Here is a 16833-nt window from a genome sequence, read left to right on the forward strand (position 1 = left end):
GAGCCTAGCCAGACTATTGGGGCCTCTAAGTCGAGAGCGGAACTGAAGACATGCATGGATGCAGTCTCACAATTTAGATCTCCATTGCATGTGAGTGGCCGGTGAACAATACCTTTATGACTCTAGTCGTAGTCAACACTACTACTAGGTAGTAGCTTTGAAGAATAATTTACTATAAGTATGATGATATTACTGGTTGTAGGAAAATGCCGGTAGTCTCGCCTCGATTCTCCTATACATTCACATGCTCCACCACCAAGCTCCCCTTCCTGGCCGTAGTCTCAACATACCCCGGATTTTCCGCCTTCAGCCTCGCAAACGTCTTCTCCGCATCCCAGACCCAGGGAGTGTCCGCTGCAAATAATAGATCCATATCTTCCAGCGTCCGCTGGTTGCTCTCCGGGTACAACGCCCAGACCATCGGAATTGTGATGACATTGCTTGCTGCAAACACATATAGCGTCTTTTCGCCGATCGCGCTGAACATCACGGGGCATAGAAGGGTCTAGATTCATTGTCAATTGTCAGTCTCCGGCGGGGCTTTTCGTACATAGTCAGTGCATGAATTAATGAGAGATACCACTTACCAACCACCCATTTCCTATGCTCCACCCAACCACGCCCCAGGCATTTCCGCGGGCCCGCACCGCAAGCGGATAGATCTCGGCTGGATAAATCCAGGGCACTATTGGAATCAGCCAACCATGACTCCTCGCTTTTCCTGTCATTTAATTGGGTGAGTGATCACGGAACGAACCTGTCAGCCATGTCGCCCCAAACACAGAGGTGAAGATGAAGATCATCGCGGCGGCGGCGGCTCCATATGAGGCCGCCTTGTCGCCGTGGCCCGCCTCGCGAGCATCAATGGCCAATCGCGAAAATCCTCCCGCCAGGAACATCGCGATGCCCTGGGCGGTGGATCCCCAGTAGAGTGTCCACCGGCGGCCGATGCGATCGAGCGTGAAGACGCAGACAAGGGTGGCGAACTGGGTTTGGCAGTATGTGAGAAAGATGCATGGCACAACCGTGGGAAGTATTTGACATTGACAGACAGGAACTTACCATGTAGAAGATGTTGTTCAGTCCGCTCAACCATTGACTTTTCATCGAGTCAAACCCTGCAATGCTGAAGATTGTCGGGGCGTCTGTTTACCCGTGTTTATCCTATCAGCAATCTACTTCGATAGTAAGAGGATCTCTGGCAGGAAACCTGGGGGTTTGGGGGGGTTCAACGCACAAACGGTGACACCTGCGATACCCACCCATTCTTGCATAATCTGCAGCCAGATCACCAGCTGCACACGGCGACCCAGATGCAGCTTCCCCGTCTTGTATCCGAACAGCATCGCCAGATATGAGGTGCTGTGATTCATAGACCGCTCGAGCTCGGCCACGCTCTGGATGTCGCGGAACTCCGCCTCGGCTCGCACCGCATCGTCTCCCTCGTCGCCTCGCAGCCGGCCCAGGATGTACCGCGCTTCTTGCTCGCGGCCGACTTTGACCAGCCATCGCGGTGACTCGGGGAAGAACCAGACCACGCCGAACAGCAAGAGAAGAAAGATGATCTGGAAGGCGATGGGGAATCGCCAGCGGAAGGCGGACTTGCCGCCGTCGATGAAGGACAGACCACTGCGGATTCAGTTTAGTATATATAGTATATATGTATATATATATATTCTGGGTGGCAGATGTAGGACAGCAAGCATACAATTCCAGCCAATAAGCCACCACCACGCCGAAGATATTTAACGTGAATTCAATCGCGATGAATTGGCCCCGTGAGGTGTGCTCCGCCGTCTCTGTCGCCCAAACCGGGACGATAGCATTCAGAATCCCAGTGCCGACTCCGTTGACCAAGCGCGCTATATCATGTCAAAAACAATCAACATCTGGCCCAAGCTGAGATCGCGTGCATGTCAACTCGTGTGGTACTATGGACATGCCATGCCCATCCATCACATCCAGTATAGATAGATTGAGAACTCTTACTTACCACAAATCATCCAATCATGATTCTGCGCCGAACACTGCAGACAGGCGCCGAGCACCGCCCACGCCGCCCCGAGGGCAATCGTTCTGATCCTCCCAATCCGATCTCCAACCCAGCCCCCGAGCAGCGCACCGCACAGAGTGCCCAGGTAGTAGACAGGAACAATCCCGCCCTGCAGCAGGCTGTCCGTCACCACGGCGGTCAATTGCCCGTTTTCCATCTTCGTGTACCCGAACCCCATCAGGTCGATGTAGTCCTTGGAGTTGTTCACCCCAGCCATCACCCCCTGGTCATATCCAAAAAAGAGGATCGAGAGGGCGGCGACGCTGTTGATGGCGATGAGAAGCTTGCGCTTCTCGAAGCGATGGACGATGTTCCAGGAGGGAATCAGGTCCATTGTGCGTGCTGAGGAATGGCAGGTCAATTCAATAGGATGATATTGGACCACGAGACCACACTAGCAGGATTATCTGTGCTGTAGAAGCAAGTCGGCGATCTGCGGTCTTCTTGTCGAATGCATATGCCCGTTCATCCGTAATGATAAGAGGAGAGACTGATATCAGCCACCTGGGAGCACATTCAGCCACGCGGGGGAAGCTTTTATAGTTACCACAGCGGGACAAAAGAGCAGATAGATAAAGGATGACCACGAGGAAAACTACGGGGTTGTAGAGACTACTTTAAGTATTCGCTGCAAGCAGCCGAGACATGAATACCCGATGAATCTTGCATGAGGGCCATGATGATCGGCTGATGTCGCCGCTCTCTTGCTGCAGTGTTGGAGCGCTGCAGTGGCAGAACCCCACGATCAGGTCAAATATGGTTACATTCCGGGTGGGAGAGACCTCGGGGTTCTACCGAAGGGGGGGGATGATGTAGGTCACTGATTGGATACAACCCACCTCGTCCGGAGGTACACCCGAAGGTCGAATTGGGGTGGGATTTTGGGCGGTGGTTATGGAGCTCGCTGCGGGATAGACTGGGGGAAAAAAGCTGGGGGGCGAACAGTCTGGATCTTAGGGTCGGGGCTGGTTGGTCAGGTGCTGGGACTTGCAGGGACTTCTTGTTGTATGATGAGGAACGATGATCTTTAAGGATTTAGCTTATCGCTGAAGCAAATCATTCAAAAAAGGGTTTTTGGTCTATATTGTGTAAACAAGAAGTGGTAAGTAGGGTTGTGTGAAGAACCTTGACACTATGGCTCTTTTACTTGCATGATCTGGGGTTTATATCACGGAGTAATCTAAGATCTTCTACCGCAAAAAGAGTCAATCTGTGCGGCAGTGAATGACTTTGCAACCATGGTTTGCTGCCAGATTGAGCCTAAATACATGGTTCGTCGTGGAGATAGACACACTCATAGAGCAGCATGAGTTGTTTTTGCAGTGTCACATCCATTTGCGGGGTTCAAGTTGGATGGCTGGCTGGCTGGGGATCATCGGGCGGATCTGCTCCGACTCTCGCCTTTTTGGGCATAAAACAATACCAACATGGATAGTGGTCAAACAACCTCGACATGCCACTCAGTTTTCCTAGCAATACTACTACGTCATCAATGCTGCTAAGCGTGGGTACTATGGCTTCCGCAGTGGAGAGACATCAATATATATCTTTGTGTCTTGGCAGAATTGGCAACGCAACCACAATGGAAACTCCACTACTACTTATAAGTTCGTCGCGATGATAAGAATCGTCCAACTGCCTCCCTAGTCTCTGTTGAGTCAGGTTACCGAACCAGGTAGATCTCTAGGATGCAGTGACCATCCGGAGCTTTCCTCGCTCAAGGTAGAAAGTTGCTCTTCTCTACTGTAAAGTTAATGGCCCGAAGGGAAAGAGCCCGGCCATCGGGTCACCAACCGAACCCGAGTGGGACCGAGCAGACATATCTTGCAATGAAGTATCGTTTACCACCTCCTGGACCTATCCTTCGCAAGCCTCCTGTCAAGTTGCTCTAGCCCGTGGACATGCTGCAAATTGTTTTGAGATCACCACTGCTTCTGAGAACCTAGCACAGTATCCGATGAGATACCCAACGATATGAAAGCGCTGCCGTCGACTGAGGCCAAGAGAGCCGCTCTGTCTCCGGACTCATCCCTGCCAAGTTACCCGCGGGTAATGATTGAACCAGGTAATATTTGGGTAGTTTGCCTGTTTGCGTCTCTGTTCAGATCATGACCCGATGCAAGCCGCGACTGAGCGGTCATTGTATCCCTGATCCCTGAGTGGGAGATGACGATGAATGTATATTCTCCCTCACTCCAGACCTGTGAGGACGGTTGATCCGGGCGGTGACCGCAACAAGACAGGACTGGACGTCTTGTCCTTACTAGATTGGGACAATGCGGTAATACTACGGAGTAACTTACTCCGTACCAGTTCTTACCGGGCTGTCTCTCTTGACAGTCAGTATGACAGCCTCAGTCCCGACTGCCAGATTGTGAGGGGTTTGATAGTCAAGCAAAAGAACAACTTGCTTCTGATTTCAAGGAAAAGTTCTTATCTTCGGCGTGCATCGAACTGTTGATCTATTCTCTTATACACCGGCAACATGGCAATATATTTAGTTGAGTAACCGAGTTGACCCGATGGTGTCTGGGCCTCGGGCTGATTACATACGCAATGGGAATTACAGTATCGATAATACCGGCCCGCCAAACGAACCTCAGAAGCTTCTTGTGTCCCAACACGCCTTTTTCCCTAACTATCCTCAAACCTCCTTCCACCCGCAAATTATCTCCTTCCCTCGCTTCACGGCCTTGCTCGCTCGGAGGATTGGCTGCCTGTCTTCGTCTCAATTCCCTCTGAACTCTCTTTCTCTTCGCTTCATCCTCTATTTTCTCGCCATGTTCCGCAGTGTCCTGCCGCGGGCGACGCCGCGGACTGCCCTCCGCTCTGCCAGCCCCAAGGCTGTCCCTTCCAACTTCATCGCTGCCCCCTCTCTCGCTCTCTTCGGACGCACGAAACGTGGCTATGCCTCTGAGTCAGGTAGGTGATCAGCTCTCGACGTTCCGGGCTGGTTGAGGCCTGCTGCGGCCGATGCCTACTCTCCCGGACTAGCCCTTCCCGGTTGACATCCGGCTAACCGCTTGCTTGACGGAGCAGGCGAGCACGATGTTGTGATCATTGGTGGTGGTGTCGCTGGTTACGTTGCCGCTATCAGAGCTGGTCAGGAGGGTCTGAAGGTATGATAATGGTTCCTCTCCACTCCCCGATGCGGTGGGCTGTACTGAACTCCGTCACTTATTTTTTTTTTTAATTCAACAGACTGCTTGTATCGAGAAGCGTGGCCGTCTCGGTGGTACTTGCTTGAACGTCGGCTGTATCCCCTCGAAATCTCTCTTGAACAACTCCCACCTCTACCACCAGATCCTCCACGATACGAAAAAGCGCGGTATCGAGGTGGGCGATGTCAAGCTCAACCTTGAGCAGATGATGAAGGCCAAGGACACTTCCGTTGAGGGTCTGACCAAGGGTATCGAGTTCTTGTTTAAGAAGAACGGTGTCGATTACATCAAGGGTACTGGTGCCTTCGTCGACGAGAACACTGTGCAGGTCAACCTTCTTGATGGTGGTGAGCAGACTCTGCGCGGCAAGAACATCATTGTTGCCACCGGTTCCGAGGCCACTCCCTTCCCCGGCTTGAACATCGATGAAAAGAGAATCATTACCAGCACTGGTGCTCTCGCTCTCAAGGAGGTTCCCAAGAAGATGGTCGTCATTGGTGGTGGTATCATCGGTTTGGAGATGGTAGGGTTCTTCCTGATGCAATTTGACCAAGCTCGGTGCTAACTCGATGTTGCTGTAGGCCTCTGTCTGGTCCCGTCTCGGCGCCGAGGTCACCGTCGTCGAATTCCTTGGTCAGATCGGCGGTCCTGGTATGGACGCCGACATCGCCAAGCAGGCTCAGAAGATCCTGCAGAAGCAGGGCATCAAGTTCAAGACCGGCACCAAGGTTACCAAGGGTGACGACAGCGGCGCCACCGTCTCTTTGAGCGTTGAGGCCGCCAAGGGTGGTAAGGAGGAGACTCTGGACGCCGATGTTGTTTTGGTCGCCATTGGTCGCAGACCCTACACCGAGGGATTGGGCTTGGAGAAGGTCGGCATCGAGAAGGACGAGCGTGGCCGTCTGGTCATCGACCAGGAGTACCGCACCAAGGTCCCTCACATCCGTGTCATTGGTGACTGCACTTTCGGCCCCATGCTTGCCCACAAGGCCGAGGAGGAGGCCGTTGCCGCCATCGAGTACATCAAGAAGGGCCACGGCCACGTCAACTACGGCGTCATCCCCAGCGTCATGTACACTCACCCCGAGGTCGCCTGGGTCGGTCAGAACGAGCAGGAGGTCAAGGCCGCTGGCGTCAAGTACCGTGTCGGTACCTTCCCCTTCAGCGCCAACTCCCGCGCCAAGACCAACCTCGACACTGAGGGTCAGGTCAAGTTCATCGCCGATGCTGAGACCGATCGCATTCTCGGTGTCCACATCATTGGCCCCAACGCCGGTGAGATGATCGCCGAGGCCACCTTGGCTGTTGAGTACGGTGCTTCTTGCGAGGACATTGCCCGCACCTGCCACGCTCACCCTACCCTGGCTGAGGCCTTCAAGGAGGCTGCCATGGCCACCTACTCCAAGGCCATCCACTTCTAAGCCCCTTCACCTCTTTACCGCCATCATGTACCTCATCTCTAGTCTAGCTCTGCTAGCAAATCCCGTGTAGCATTGACACCATTATATCTCCTATGTCGTTGAGTGTAATCGAATCTTTCATGAATCAAATAGTACTTTGGACCTCAACATCGGTACGAGCGAATCAATTTTAATCTTGGGGTGTACATAGATCAACCAGCACCACCAATCCAGACTAGAACTTAATATGTGTTGTCTATGAGTAAAGGAAGAAATAGGTTACACTCAGAAGTGAGCTCCGATAGGGAGCCTCAAACCCTCAGCTAGAGGTACTGGTGCCCTTTAGAGACGCTGCCATCTCACACTGTAGCCAAGGGCTTCAATTCGCCCCATCCGAGCTCATCGCAATAGCTTCTTACATATGACAATACTATAGGTTGTTCTATCCAAAGAAGAAGAAAGTTCATACTGAAGCAAAAGAGCCGGGGGGGGGGTCACGTGCAGTTCCCATAACGCAGGCACGTCGCCCTCTGAACTCGACATAATGCCAAGAGCATTACCAATTGTAGATGTGTTTCACTTGAGATATGTACAATATGCACCAATGTCATCCTTGATTTTGAAGATCTATGCCATCTGGGTATGTTGATAGCAGGGAACATGACCAAAGCTACGCTCCGGCATCTATGCCGCCAATGTTCAAGCCACCGTCCAGCTTTGCCTTCAACCACGGAATCTCCTCCAACGCGTACCGATACGCCCGAAACAAGGCATTCGACTCCCCCGGAAACAGCTGCGTGGTCACCGCATCGGGGTACGGGGCAAAGTGCGGATTCACGTACTCCCAGCAGATCTCGCCCTCAGGGGTGACCTCAAAGACCCGGCCAAAGGCGCTCTCGCACAGCAAGGTGTTCCCGTTCGCCAGCCGCTGGGCACTGCCCATGAATGGGGTGAAGAAGGCGATGGGCTGCGAGCGATCGTGATACTCCCAGACAATGCGCTTCGTGGTGCGGTCGACCTCGATGGCGCGCGAGTAGGGGATCGACTCGCCCGCGCGGAAGGCCCCGTTGTCGAAGATGAGCAGGTTACCGTTGGCCAGCTCGGTGGCGTTGTGCTGCTGCGCCAGGGTCTCCGGCCCCAGATGCCAGACGATGGCGCCGGTGGTCTTTTCGATGATGATCACCGCGGATACGGAGCGCAGCGAGGCGAGGATGTGCTGTCCATCGCGTAAGGGGAGGACGGAGTTGATGAGCGGGTAGTGCTCGCGGGTGTAGTGCGGTTGCAGGGGGAATTCGGCGGCGCGGGGCAGCAGGTGCTCTGAGACTTTCCATTGCCAGACCAGCTGGCCGCGCGTGTCAATCTCGTTGATCGTGTCGGCGTAGGTGAGGCCGTCGATTTCGCTGCCGGGCACGCCGCCGAGTACCTGCGCCGATTGCGCGGCGGACAGCGGTTCGAGGCTCGTGTAGAGCAGGCGGCCGTCGCCGAAGTGGTACTGGTCGTGATGGGCGAGAGGGTCGGTAAACTGGCGCACGACTTTCCCCTCTGGATCGAGCTCACTCATGATACCTCCGCCGTACTTGTTGAAGAAGGGGAAGGGGAATGGGCCACCGTCCTGCGTGGTCTGGTTCGGCGAGGGCCGAAGCGTGTTGACGGCTAGGTTGCCGTTGGGGAGGATCCTGGCGTGTCGACCGATGCGACCTGGGAGCTTCCAGGTATGCACTTCGCTCCCATCGATGTCGATGAGGTGCGCTTGGTCGCTGGTGAGCGGGCAGAAGAGTGTGTAGCCTCCGAAGGACCGTTGCTTGTCGACTCCGGTGAGGCCCACGCCTCGCCGTTTCAGGGTGTTTTGCTCCATTTCTGCTTGATGAGACCGTAGATGACTTAGTAAGTTGAAGCCAGGGGTAAATAAGAGATAAGAACAAGTTCTTATACGCTGACTGCATGTTTTGTGTGGTGTGGCTTCGCAAACGAGATGCCGCGGGCCGGCGGCTTGCCGGCGGGATGCCGCTGGCATCGGATCTCTTTGCACATCTGCGACGGTGATACTGGCTCTGATATCAGAACATGGCTTATCACCTCATCATTCGTCCTATCCCGTGCAGTTGTTGAACTCGCGCTGAAGATAACAGACCCAAGGTTAAAAGATGGAGGAATCTCATCTTGAGCGTGCTGAGACGCATTGCTATCTTCTGACCCAACGTCCTAAGCCAGTATGACTGCCTCAATCATCTCCATGTCGAAGGAAACCTACTCCCATGAGCCAGAAAGAACCCTCGATGATGATCTTATCAGCGTCCCGGGCTATGATCCAGATCTCCAGCCCACAGCTGGGGAAACCCGCAAGGCGAAGATGAAGGTCGACTTGTGCATCCTGCCTTTCATCGTTGTCTGCTTCTGCTTTTTGCAGTTTGACCGTACGAACATCAGCAATGCTCTGACAGACACACTGCAGGCTGACATTCATGTGAATAACTCGGCAATCAACCTGGCCCAGACCCTGTTCACCGTGGGCTTCATCATCACTGAGCTGCCTTTCAACGTGATCAGTCGATACATAGGCCCCGAGAGATTCCTACCTGTCACGATGTTTGTCTGGGGTGTTGCAACCTGGTGCCAGATATTCATCAAGAATGCGTCTGGGCTGATCGCTGCCCGATTTTTCATAGGAGCCCTCGAAGGCGGGTATATTCCGGGGTTCGCTCTCTACATTTCACAGTACTATACGAACCAGGAGCTTGGGCTGCGTTATGCGATCTTTTGGGCTTCGAACAGCTTTGCAGGGATCCTCGGCGGTCCTCTTTCCATTGGTCTGCTTTCACTAAGTGGTCGACATGGGCTTCATGGGTGGCAGTGGCTTTTCCTGATCGGTGAACCTTCACTCAACCGATTGACTTTCACACTATCTAACTGACAAAATAAAATGCAGAGGGCCTTTTGACATGCTTTCTTGGGATTGTGGCATATCTGTACCTCCCACACAGTCCCATCCATCCGAAGACCTTCTTCCGCCAATCCTACAATATCTTCACCCCTCGCGAGGCCTCCATTGTGGTTACCCGCGTGCTCAACGACGACCGCACCAAGGCGCCACGAGCACAAGGGCACCGGCAGCTGCGAACTATCACCCTTTCTGACGTGCGCAGCACCTTCATTGACTGGCGTCTCTACGGACACCTAGCCGCTGCCTTTCTGTCGATGCTGATGATCTCCCCAATGAACACCTACGCCCCCTCCATCATCCGAAGTCTGGGCTTCACCAGCCTACAAGCTAACGGCCTCAACTCTGTCGGTAGCGCCGGCGCGTTGCTTCTCTCCGTAACATTGGCGTATAGTAGCGATCGCTCGCGGGAGCGTGGGATCCACATTGCCATCGGCTACCTCTGGGGCGCGGTGGGATTGTTGTGGTTGGCGTTGGCGCCGGATTCGAGTGGAAAATGGTTGCTTTACGGTATGTGCTTGACCTCTTCGATACTCCCTTGCCGTGGCACTCGTGTAGGCCGTAAAAGCTGACATCAAACGGCAGGAGGAGTCGTGTGGACACAAATGGGCATGGGTTGCGCTCAAGCGATCAGCGCCGCCTGGCTGACTACCAAGATGCCAGACCGGAAACGTCCCGTGGCGCTGGCGGCGTATGTTATGAGTATCCAGCTGGCAAACCTACCAGGCAATCAGTTGTTCCGCACGCAAGGTATGATGGGACAGTGTGCTCCTTTTCTTTCCTCACGGACTAACCCAGGGCAATAGATGCACCGCGGTACACACGTGGACTTATCATAGCTGCCTCTTGCGCCATCGCAGCCGCTGTCATCATTCTAGCTTGGAAAGTGCTCTACCGCTTGTTTGATTATGGGGATGACCTGGCTGCGAGACAGTCGACAGAATCTGACAACCCAAGTAGAATGGGCGATCAAGTCTGATAGAATGAGATAATACCAGGCCTCTGAGAAATGATATCCTTATACGTTATCAGAAAAATTGTCTTTGTTGAAGCTCATTCACTAGTCTTACTCGATGCGATTGAGGCTGATGGCGTTTGTTTGTTAGTCGAAGCCGTAGTGAAAGATAACTTCATGAAGAAGATCGAAGATGCAGGTGTATGTACCATCTTATGCCGCTAAACCACATTGAGGCTGCCATCACCCCATTTCACGCTAAACTTCGCCATCCCTTGTACATACACTCTTGTACAACAAGTGCCTCCCGATAAGATAAGAACGCCATCAACTTGGTTTTGAGTTAGAGTCCTCTCAATACTAGGCCACAACATGTCTCCGAGTTGGTCATACCATGCCTCCTATTCGGACAGGTCGAGCTTTGAAGGCGTGCAATTCGTGCCGTAAGAACAAGACACGATGCTATCCGTCCAACAATATGAACGGCGGCTGCCTTCGGTGCGTGACGCTGGCGCAGCCTTGCTCGCTGGATCTCGAGCTGGCGAGACCTAGTCGCAAGTTGAGCCCGTCAACTCAGTCCCTGTCGAAACAGAATTCTGCACTGGAGCAGCAGAGTGCTGTCGATGAGAGGTGCCTTCCATCGTTCACTGTCTCATATTCAGTGCTGAAGGTATCAAGAGCTAACAGCTATAAGCACAGAATCCGCGAACTGGAAAGAACGGTAGAGCGTTTGTTCAATCGCCTCGATGTCAAGATCGATGCCTTAGCCAGTCAGTACAACCACGGATTGCCTTCGAGAGAAGAAAAGGGCGCCATCGAACATGATCCAGGCCCTGTGCTCCTCATTAGGGAGGCTGCTCTAGACGCTGGAGTACGCTCACCGGAGCAGAGTGAAGTTCGTCCCGAAGCATATGCCGACCCAATAACTGCAGGCCTGGTTTCCCCGTCCATTGCCCACTCCTTAGTTGAATTGTGAGTGCGCATGCTCCATGAAGTCTAGACTGGCACCGGCTTACACTGGGCTGTCAGATTCCATACCCACTACGGCAGATGGGTGAAGTTCCCAGAGGATATCTCAACCCCAGCGCTTCTGTCGCAGATCAGACAGTCGCCGCTCCTTACATGCAGCGTATTGCTGATTGCTGTTCGGCATACTACGCAAGACCTGGCAGACCGACTCGCGCCGCAGCTGTTTCGAGAAGCAAAGCGTCTGGTCACGTCCTCGTTACTGGTGGTCCCTCAAACGACACAATTTTTCCAGGCCGTTCTAATCCTGAGCCTTTGGTCAACTACCATCGCTCAAGTGCCACTGAGTATGGACAGCTGGCTTCTAACCGGCTATGCTCTGCAGCAGACATCGATCAGCCCGGATCTGCACGAGGTGATGCGATCCGACGCAGCTCTTCCTACCGCACGAGCCCACTTCGATGCGTGGTGTTTATGGAACCACCTATGCTTGGCTCATTTACAGCAAGTCTCTACTCTTTGCCATCATGCTATCTTGTCATCGGAGCTGACCTATTTTTCTAGATACTGCGTAGGCACCCGTCGCCAGGCTCTCCTGACCGAGGTCGACATTGAACGCTGCGCGCGAATTATGCGAACGGACAGCATCACCAACTACGAAGCACGAATGATTGCCGAGATCAAGCTCTATTGGATCATCTACCGCAAGTGTTGCGGATCGCACTGGGACCTCGAACCGGCGAAAAGTGCCCTGGCAAACTGGCAACAAGAGTTTCGCACACTATTCTGTAGGTGCCTTCACCTTTTGTTGGCTGCGCGTGCTTCCTGACACAACCTTCAAAAAGCCCAACCTCGTTCCCAGTTTCTCCGCATGGGCTTTCACTTTGCGCACCTTCTGGCCTACAGAAACTGCCTGAGATCGTCCCCTCACGAGCCATCCGACAACATGAGCAGCAGCAGCAGCACCGCATCCCTGATCGCTGAAATGATCCCCCACGGGAAGAACATCATCGATCTCGCAATCAGTACCACGGATGACCGGACCCGTCATCTGACGGACCAGATATACCACCTCATCACCTTCGCGGCGCTCACCCTGTGCGGCCTCGTGCACACGTATGAGTCCCACCTGCGAGCCGCGGGCCATGACGTGGACGGCCTGGACGGTCTGGTTTTGAGGCTCGTCGAGTGGCTGCGATCGATAGGGCTGCCAACGAGTCACACGGCCTACATGCTGGGCGATATTGTGTTTACGCGATTCGTCAAGTTACGACCACATTCGCGGGTGCTGGCGACAATCGCCACTGGGAAGGTGGGAGGGGAGGAGGAGGAGGAGGAGGAGGAGGAGGAGGAAGAGGGAGATACCGACTTGACGCATTCTCAATCGCTGCTTGATGATCGGCCTCTTTCGGTGGATGTTGATGCTCTGGCGCTGGCGTATCCGGGGTTCTTCGGCTTGGAGCTTTTTGAGACCGGGATGAACGGGGAGATGGCGTGGCCTCAGTGGCAGGGGGAGGAATATTCCTCTGGGTAGACGACTCTGTTGGTGTAATCGACGTCTAGATGTTGAGCTATCTACAGGTCAAACAAACATGAGATCTCGTAGTCATATTTGGGAGCTTGATAATTACTAACTGGGAAAGACTATTTATATAAAAAACACAATAAATACCCAGTACAGGAGCAGACGACTGTCCTCCTCAATGAATAATGATTAAAAGGCATCAAAAACATACAACAGAAGGGATTCGCTGGTGGTCACCCACCCAACTACTAACCTCCCGGCGTGTGGCTTGAGTACGGCTGAGCGGACGGGAAGCCCTATTTTCCACACCCTGTGGTCGTATGTGCCTATCTTTATTAGGCTTTGGCTTGTACCCCCTTTGTCACATTGCATGAATTAGTGGTTAGCCAAGTCAGCTCAGGGTGCGATGTCCAAGTTTCGGGTCGAGCTCAAGAATCGATGATCCCCCACAAACCCTAACAAGTTACGCTTACTGAACGCAGCTAGTTTTAGTGCTTTGAGAACTTTCAATTCGCATCGAATCCCTGCGCCAATTTGACAATGAACCGAACCTCGCATGAGCTGGATCAAGCCATCTGCCGTCGGGTCTCTGCTGCACTTCTCGCCATCAATGCAGAGATTGAGGATGTAGGGTTGTCAGTCATACATACAGCCGCTGCCTCACTCCTTAAGTTACTCTCTTTTTCATAACCGACACTCTGAGATCCCTGGAATGAGCAGCATCAGCGCATACGATGCGCCAAGAGAATTGGAATCTCTTCGATGGCAGTGAACCAGTGGCACCGTCGGTCGTTCACGATAAGCTCGCATCCACGAGTCAAGTGGGATTAACGCGACAACGTCCATATGTCCGCGTCCCCAGCAGGCGCGATACGATGGTTCGGGAGATTCGGACCTTGCCAATAGCTGGACTTGCGCGATGCTTTATACTAGCTAAGGTAAGGGTTCGATTAGGGTAGAGCGCCCAAAGATGTCGGAGCCGAACACATGTAACACTCGAGACATGTCAAGGGGCATATCGGCACATTTATCTTATACCAGACCATCTACATTACCATTCTCACCCTAAGACAGTACATACCAGCATGAGAACTTTAAGTATACAAGCCCTCCCTGCAACTCATAATATACCATGGGACAACCATTATGCACAAAAGTTGAGATTCATTCCATAGCGCTGATCCAAGATTTGCAGATTATACATCTCTGTAGACAAGATTCTCGTGAGGATTACTTTCTAAGCAGATGTTGTCCGACAGTGAGTGGACTAAACTATCTCGCTCTCAGAACTGTACAGATCACGTCGGAATAATGAGAAGGTGACGCGGCAAGTTAGAATCCAATGGAGGTCTTGATTCCCGATAAGGCTAGTTCTTTGGAGACCAAGTGCATTGCAGCCGGCTTCACCGGTAGTACTGTGGGTTCCTTCACTGGCGAGTCGCCCGCTTGCTGCTAGTTTGAGGGCGGCCTTCGATATGCATTGCCATCCCGTCGAGCTGACTTTCTGACTCCTGACCGTCAACGCTCTGAAGCGTCAACTGCTAGCCGAAAGCGGTAAAACTGCTCAACAGAGATTCCCACTGGGTATCGTCAACAGGAAACATGCCGTCCAAGTCACCATAGATCGACGGCCAAACCTGCGGTGTCGTTATAGCCGCATTCGCGTGACCCGCCGCCACGGACGCCGCCCCTTGACTAGTGGTTTGAGACAGCACAGCCCCGACAATTGCTCTGATCTGGTACGGATAGCACCGCGCCAGCAGCCGCATCTTCGAGCAAAGACTTCCCAGAATATCCGCCTCTTTTTCCGCAGCAGACATGTACCCCAGTCTTGTCTCCAACGCGTTCGCGAGCTCCGTGACAACGCTAGGATACTCTGCTGCATCGACGACGGCCTGTATCTGCGCTTCGATGGCAGGATCGGCGGGGCCATGGGAGATGAGACGGAGAAGAGCCAGTACTGCGGTGGGCAGGTAGCCCACGGCCGCACAAATGTGGGCACTGGTGGTTATCGTCAGTACGGCAATTTCCGACGCGGGTAGGCTACTGATTGTGCGGATAAGCTCCTTGCTTCGCTGGATTATGTCCATCAGCATGGTTAGCCTGACTGCGTTGGCAGGCTCTGCAAGCCACAGCTCCTCTCGGAGAGAGAGTTGCTCGAGCCGCAGCTCTGCGAACTGTATTTCGGTGCGGATTGCAATCGCTGCAACAGTCTGGGTCAGCACTCATCTACCGCAGCTCGGAATCTAGAGCACAACACACATGTCGATGCAGGGTAGCTCGGAAGTTTTTCTTCTATCCTTGCCTTCACACTGTTGAACTGTCGCCGCAGAGAGCCGCGCGTCACTTGGACGAGCATCCTCCCTTCACTTGCCTGTATCGAAGCGTAAACCTCATCTATGGTTGCCAGGAAAGACGCGAGCTGGATGAATGGCGCAATCCACCGATCTGATGCATGTCGTGTCGATGCCACACTGTCCAGGCAGTCATCGGTTCGGCCATCATGCTTCAAGGTATGTGGCCGGTTGAGGGTGCCACAGACACTGATACACTCGGAGTTAGTGTGGAGCGACATCCATCAGCGCAGACAAATCTCACCCGACCGATAACCAATACGTACCTAGCAGCGCACGCTGCTCATCAGGACTTAGACAAGGCTTCTTGTGCAGTCCCAGGTCATACAAAGTAGAGATGCAGAATTGAACCAGTAGCAGAAGTCGCGGATGATATCTCTCTGCAGGATACGAGTACCATGCGCTGTGCACTAACAGCCCGCGGAGTAACTCGAGATTCCTCTCAGACCGTGTCACGAACCTCACGGTAACATGCTTCATAATCTCCTCAGCAACGGTCTTGCACAATGCATGCGCACTGCCTATGGTCGCAGCCACAACACACAGGAAGAGAAAGGGTTCTCGAACTCGGAGACGAGCGGCTGTCTCGCCGTGCGCAAGCATCACAAAGGGGAATTTCGGCACTAGCTGACGCTGGAAGGTCGCAAGTAAGCGTTCAGCCTCGGCCTCGGAGACAAGCCCTCGATCGACGATCGACGGCTGGCCCTCCAAGGCAGAGTGGGTCGGTGGATAGACTCCATGAGACGGATCGTTCGCCGCATCTAGCAGCGCCTCAATGTCTGTCTCTGTCGAATCTAGCTCGGGATCGTGCGACGAGCTCACCTCGGTGAGGGGCGGATTGGAGGTATTGGCGGTATGGGGCGATGTCTGACCGGTCTGCTGCTGAGCCATAGCAGCCAGCTGCGACATCAGCTGGTCAACTTTTTTCTCAAGCACTTCCACCCGACTGCACCCATTAATGATATTCACAGGTGTGATGCAGGGATTGCAAACAGTGGATACCTTGGAGCAGCCCTGTGCTTCCGCTTCGTCTGCGGGAGATCAAGGTATGTGCATGACTTGCCCAACCGCGCGCAGCGCTGGCAGAGATTGATTCCATGCGGGGTACATTTTGCCTTGGCAGCGGTGCATGCTACACATGCTCTCCTCTTGACTGCAGGTACTGGGGTGTTCATACTTAGTGTTCAGCATTGCTTCAAGGACCGGGGGGTGGGGAGGAAACGGAGCGGCCGGTTGAGTTGGAGAGGCTCGGGTTGGTAAGCGTAGTCAGCATCACCGGCCAGTCACAGCAACTAATTATTGTACCAAGTCATTAGCACCGGGCAACCGGACCGTCCGGTCGGGACGGTTGATAATCGTGGATGTAATGTATACGAAGATGCTGCAAGACACTACAATATAAATAAGTAGTAACGAAGTAATAAACCTTTCCATAACATCAACATTAAGTGAGATCAAAGAAAAGCCATCGATCAATTCAC

The 16833-nt window shown here is 53.4% G+C and overlaps 6 protein-coding genes across 6 annotated transcripts; 3 read left to right on the forward strand and 3 right to left on the reverse strand.

Moving 5' to 3' along the window:
* Positions 1-232: 232 nt before the first annotated feature.
* On the reverse strand, positions 233-2387 carry BP01DRAFT_288395 (putative MFS monosaccharide transporter; the record flags this gene model as incomplete). The annotated part of the gene is made up of 7 exons (XM_025571534.1): positions 233-505; positions 588-685; positions 758-986; positions 1063-1145; positions 1238-1629; positions 1709-1862; positions 1994-2387. 7 exons carry the CDS (start codon positions 2385-2387, stop codon positions 233-235), a joined length of 1623 nt encoding a protein of 540 aa, XP_025435000.1.
* Positions 2388-4720: 2333 nt separating this feature from the next.
* BP01DRAFT_353338 (dihydrolipoyl dehydrogenase) lies at positions 4721-6726 on the forward strand. The gene is made up of 4 exons (XM_025574159.1): positions 4721-4975; positions 5093-5172; positions 5255-5737; positions 5796-6726. The coding sequence occupies exons 1-4, from the start codon at positions 4834-4836 to the stop codon at positions 6633-6635; spliced, it is 1545 nt and encodes a 514-aa protein (XP_025435001.1). The 5' UTR covers positions 4721-4833; the 3' UTR covers positions 6636-6726.
* Positions 6727-7187: 461 nt separating this feature from the next.
* On the reverse strand, positions 7188-8469 carry BP01DRAFT_413384 (PQQ repeat-containing protein; the record flags this gene model as incomplete). The annotated part of the gene is made up of 1 exon (XM_025579000.1): positions 7188-8469. One exon carries the CDS (start codon positions 8467-8469, stop codon positions 7285-7287), a length of 1185 nt encoding a protein of 394 aa, XP_025435002.1. The 3' UTR covers positions 7188-7284.
* A 378-nt stretch (positions 8470-8847) lies between these two features.
* Positions 8848-10531, forward strand: BP01DRAFT_371226 (MFS general substrate transporter; the record flags this gene model as incomplete). Its single annotated transcript, XM_025576654.1, has 4 exons — positions 8848-9481; positions 9541-10062; positions 10138-10302; positions 10359-10531. The coding sequence occupies 4 exons, from the start codon at positions 8848-8850 to the stop codon at positions 10529-10531; spliced, it is 1494 nt and encodes a 497-aa protein (XP_025435003.1).
* A 298-nt stretch (positions 10532-10829) lies between these two features.
* BP01DRAFT_353340 (uncharacterized protein) lies at positions 10830-12679 on the forward strand. The gene is made up of 4 exons (XM_025574160.1): positions 10830-11137; positions 11207-11479; positions 11537-11977; positions 12038-12679. The coding sequence occupies exons 1-4, from the start codon at positions 10902-10904 to the stop codon at positions 12300-12302; spliced, it is 1215 nt and encodes a 404-aa protein (XP_025435004.1). The 5' UTR covers positions 10830-10901; the 3' UTR covers positions 12303-12679.
* Positions 12680-14148: 1469 nt separating this feature from the next.
* On the reverse strand, positions 14149-16548 carry BP01DRAFT_388853 (fungal specific transcription factor domain-containing protein). Its single transcript, XM_025577873.1, has 3 exons — positions 15597-16548; positions 15261-15541; positions 14149-15201 (listed from the first exon to the last, which is right to left on the reverse strand). The coding sequence occupies exons 1-3, from the start codon at positions 16259-16261 to the stop codon at positions 14540-14542; spliced, it is 1608 nt and encodes a 535-aa protein (XP_025435005.1). The 5' UTR covers positions 16262-16548; the 3' UTR covers positions 14149-14539.
* Between the last annotated feature and the right edge of the window lie 285 nt (positions 16549-16833).

Source organism: Aspergillus saccharolyticus (assembly GCF_003184585.1).
Source record: "Aspergillus saccharolyticus JOP 1030-1 unplaced genomic scaffold BP01scaffold_3, whole genome shotgun sequence".
Classification (NCBI taxonomy): domain Eukaryota; kingdom Fungi; phylum Ascomycota; class Eurotiomycetes; order Eurotiales; family Aspergillaceae; genus Aspergillus; species Aspergillus saccharolyticus.

Coding starts and splice junctions, on each gene's coding strand:
- BP01DRAFT_353338 (XM_025574159.1), top strand. CDS start 4,834: ATGTTCCGCAGTGTCCTGCCGCGGGCGACGCCGCGGACTGCCCTCCGC. Junction 4,976..5,092: donor TGGCTATGCCTCTGAGTCAG/GTAGGTGATCAG, acceptor TTGACGGAGCAG/GCGAGCACGATGTTGTGATC. Junction 5,173..5,254: donor CTGGTCAGGAGGGTCTGAAG/GTATGATAATGG, acceptor TTAATTCAACAG/ACTGCTTGTATCGAGAAGCG.
- BP01DRAFT_353340 (XM_025574160.1), top strand. CDS start 10,902: ATGCCTCCTATTCGGACAGGTCGAGCTTTGAAGGCGTGCAATTCGTGC. Junction 11,138..11,206: donor CAGAGTGCTGTCGATGAGAG/GTGCCTTCCATC, acceptor CTATAAGCACAG/AATCCGCGAACTGGAAAGAA. Junction 11,978..12,037: donor CTATGCTTGGCTCATTTACA/GCAAGTCTCTAC, acceptor CTATTTTTCTAG/ATACTGCGTAGGCACCCGTC.
- BP01DRAFT_388853 (XM_025577873.1), bottom strand. CDS start 16,261: ATGTCGCAGCTGGCTGCTATGGCTCAGCAGCAGACCGGTCAGACATCG. Junction 15,542..15,596: donor ACGTATTGGTTATCGGTCGG/GTGAGATTTGTC, acceptor CGAGTGTATCAG/TGTCTGTGGCACCCTCAACC. Junction 15,202..15,260: donor GAGCTACCCTGCATCGACAT/GTGTGTTGTGCT, acceptor AGACTGTTGCAG/CGATTGCAATCCGCACCGAA.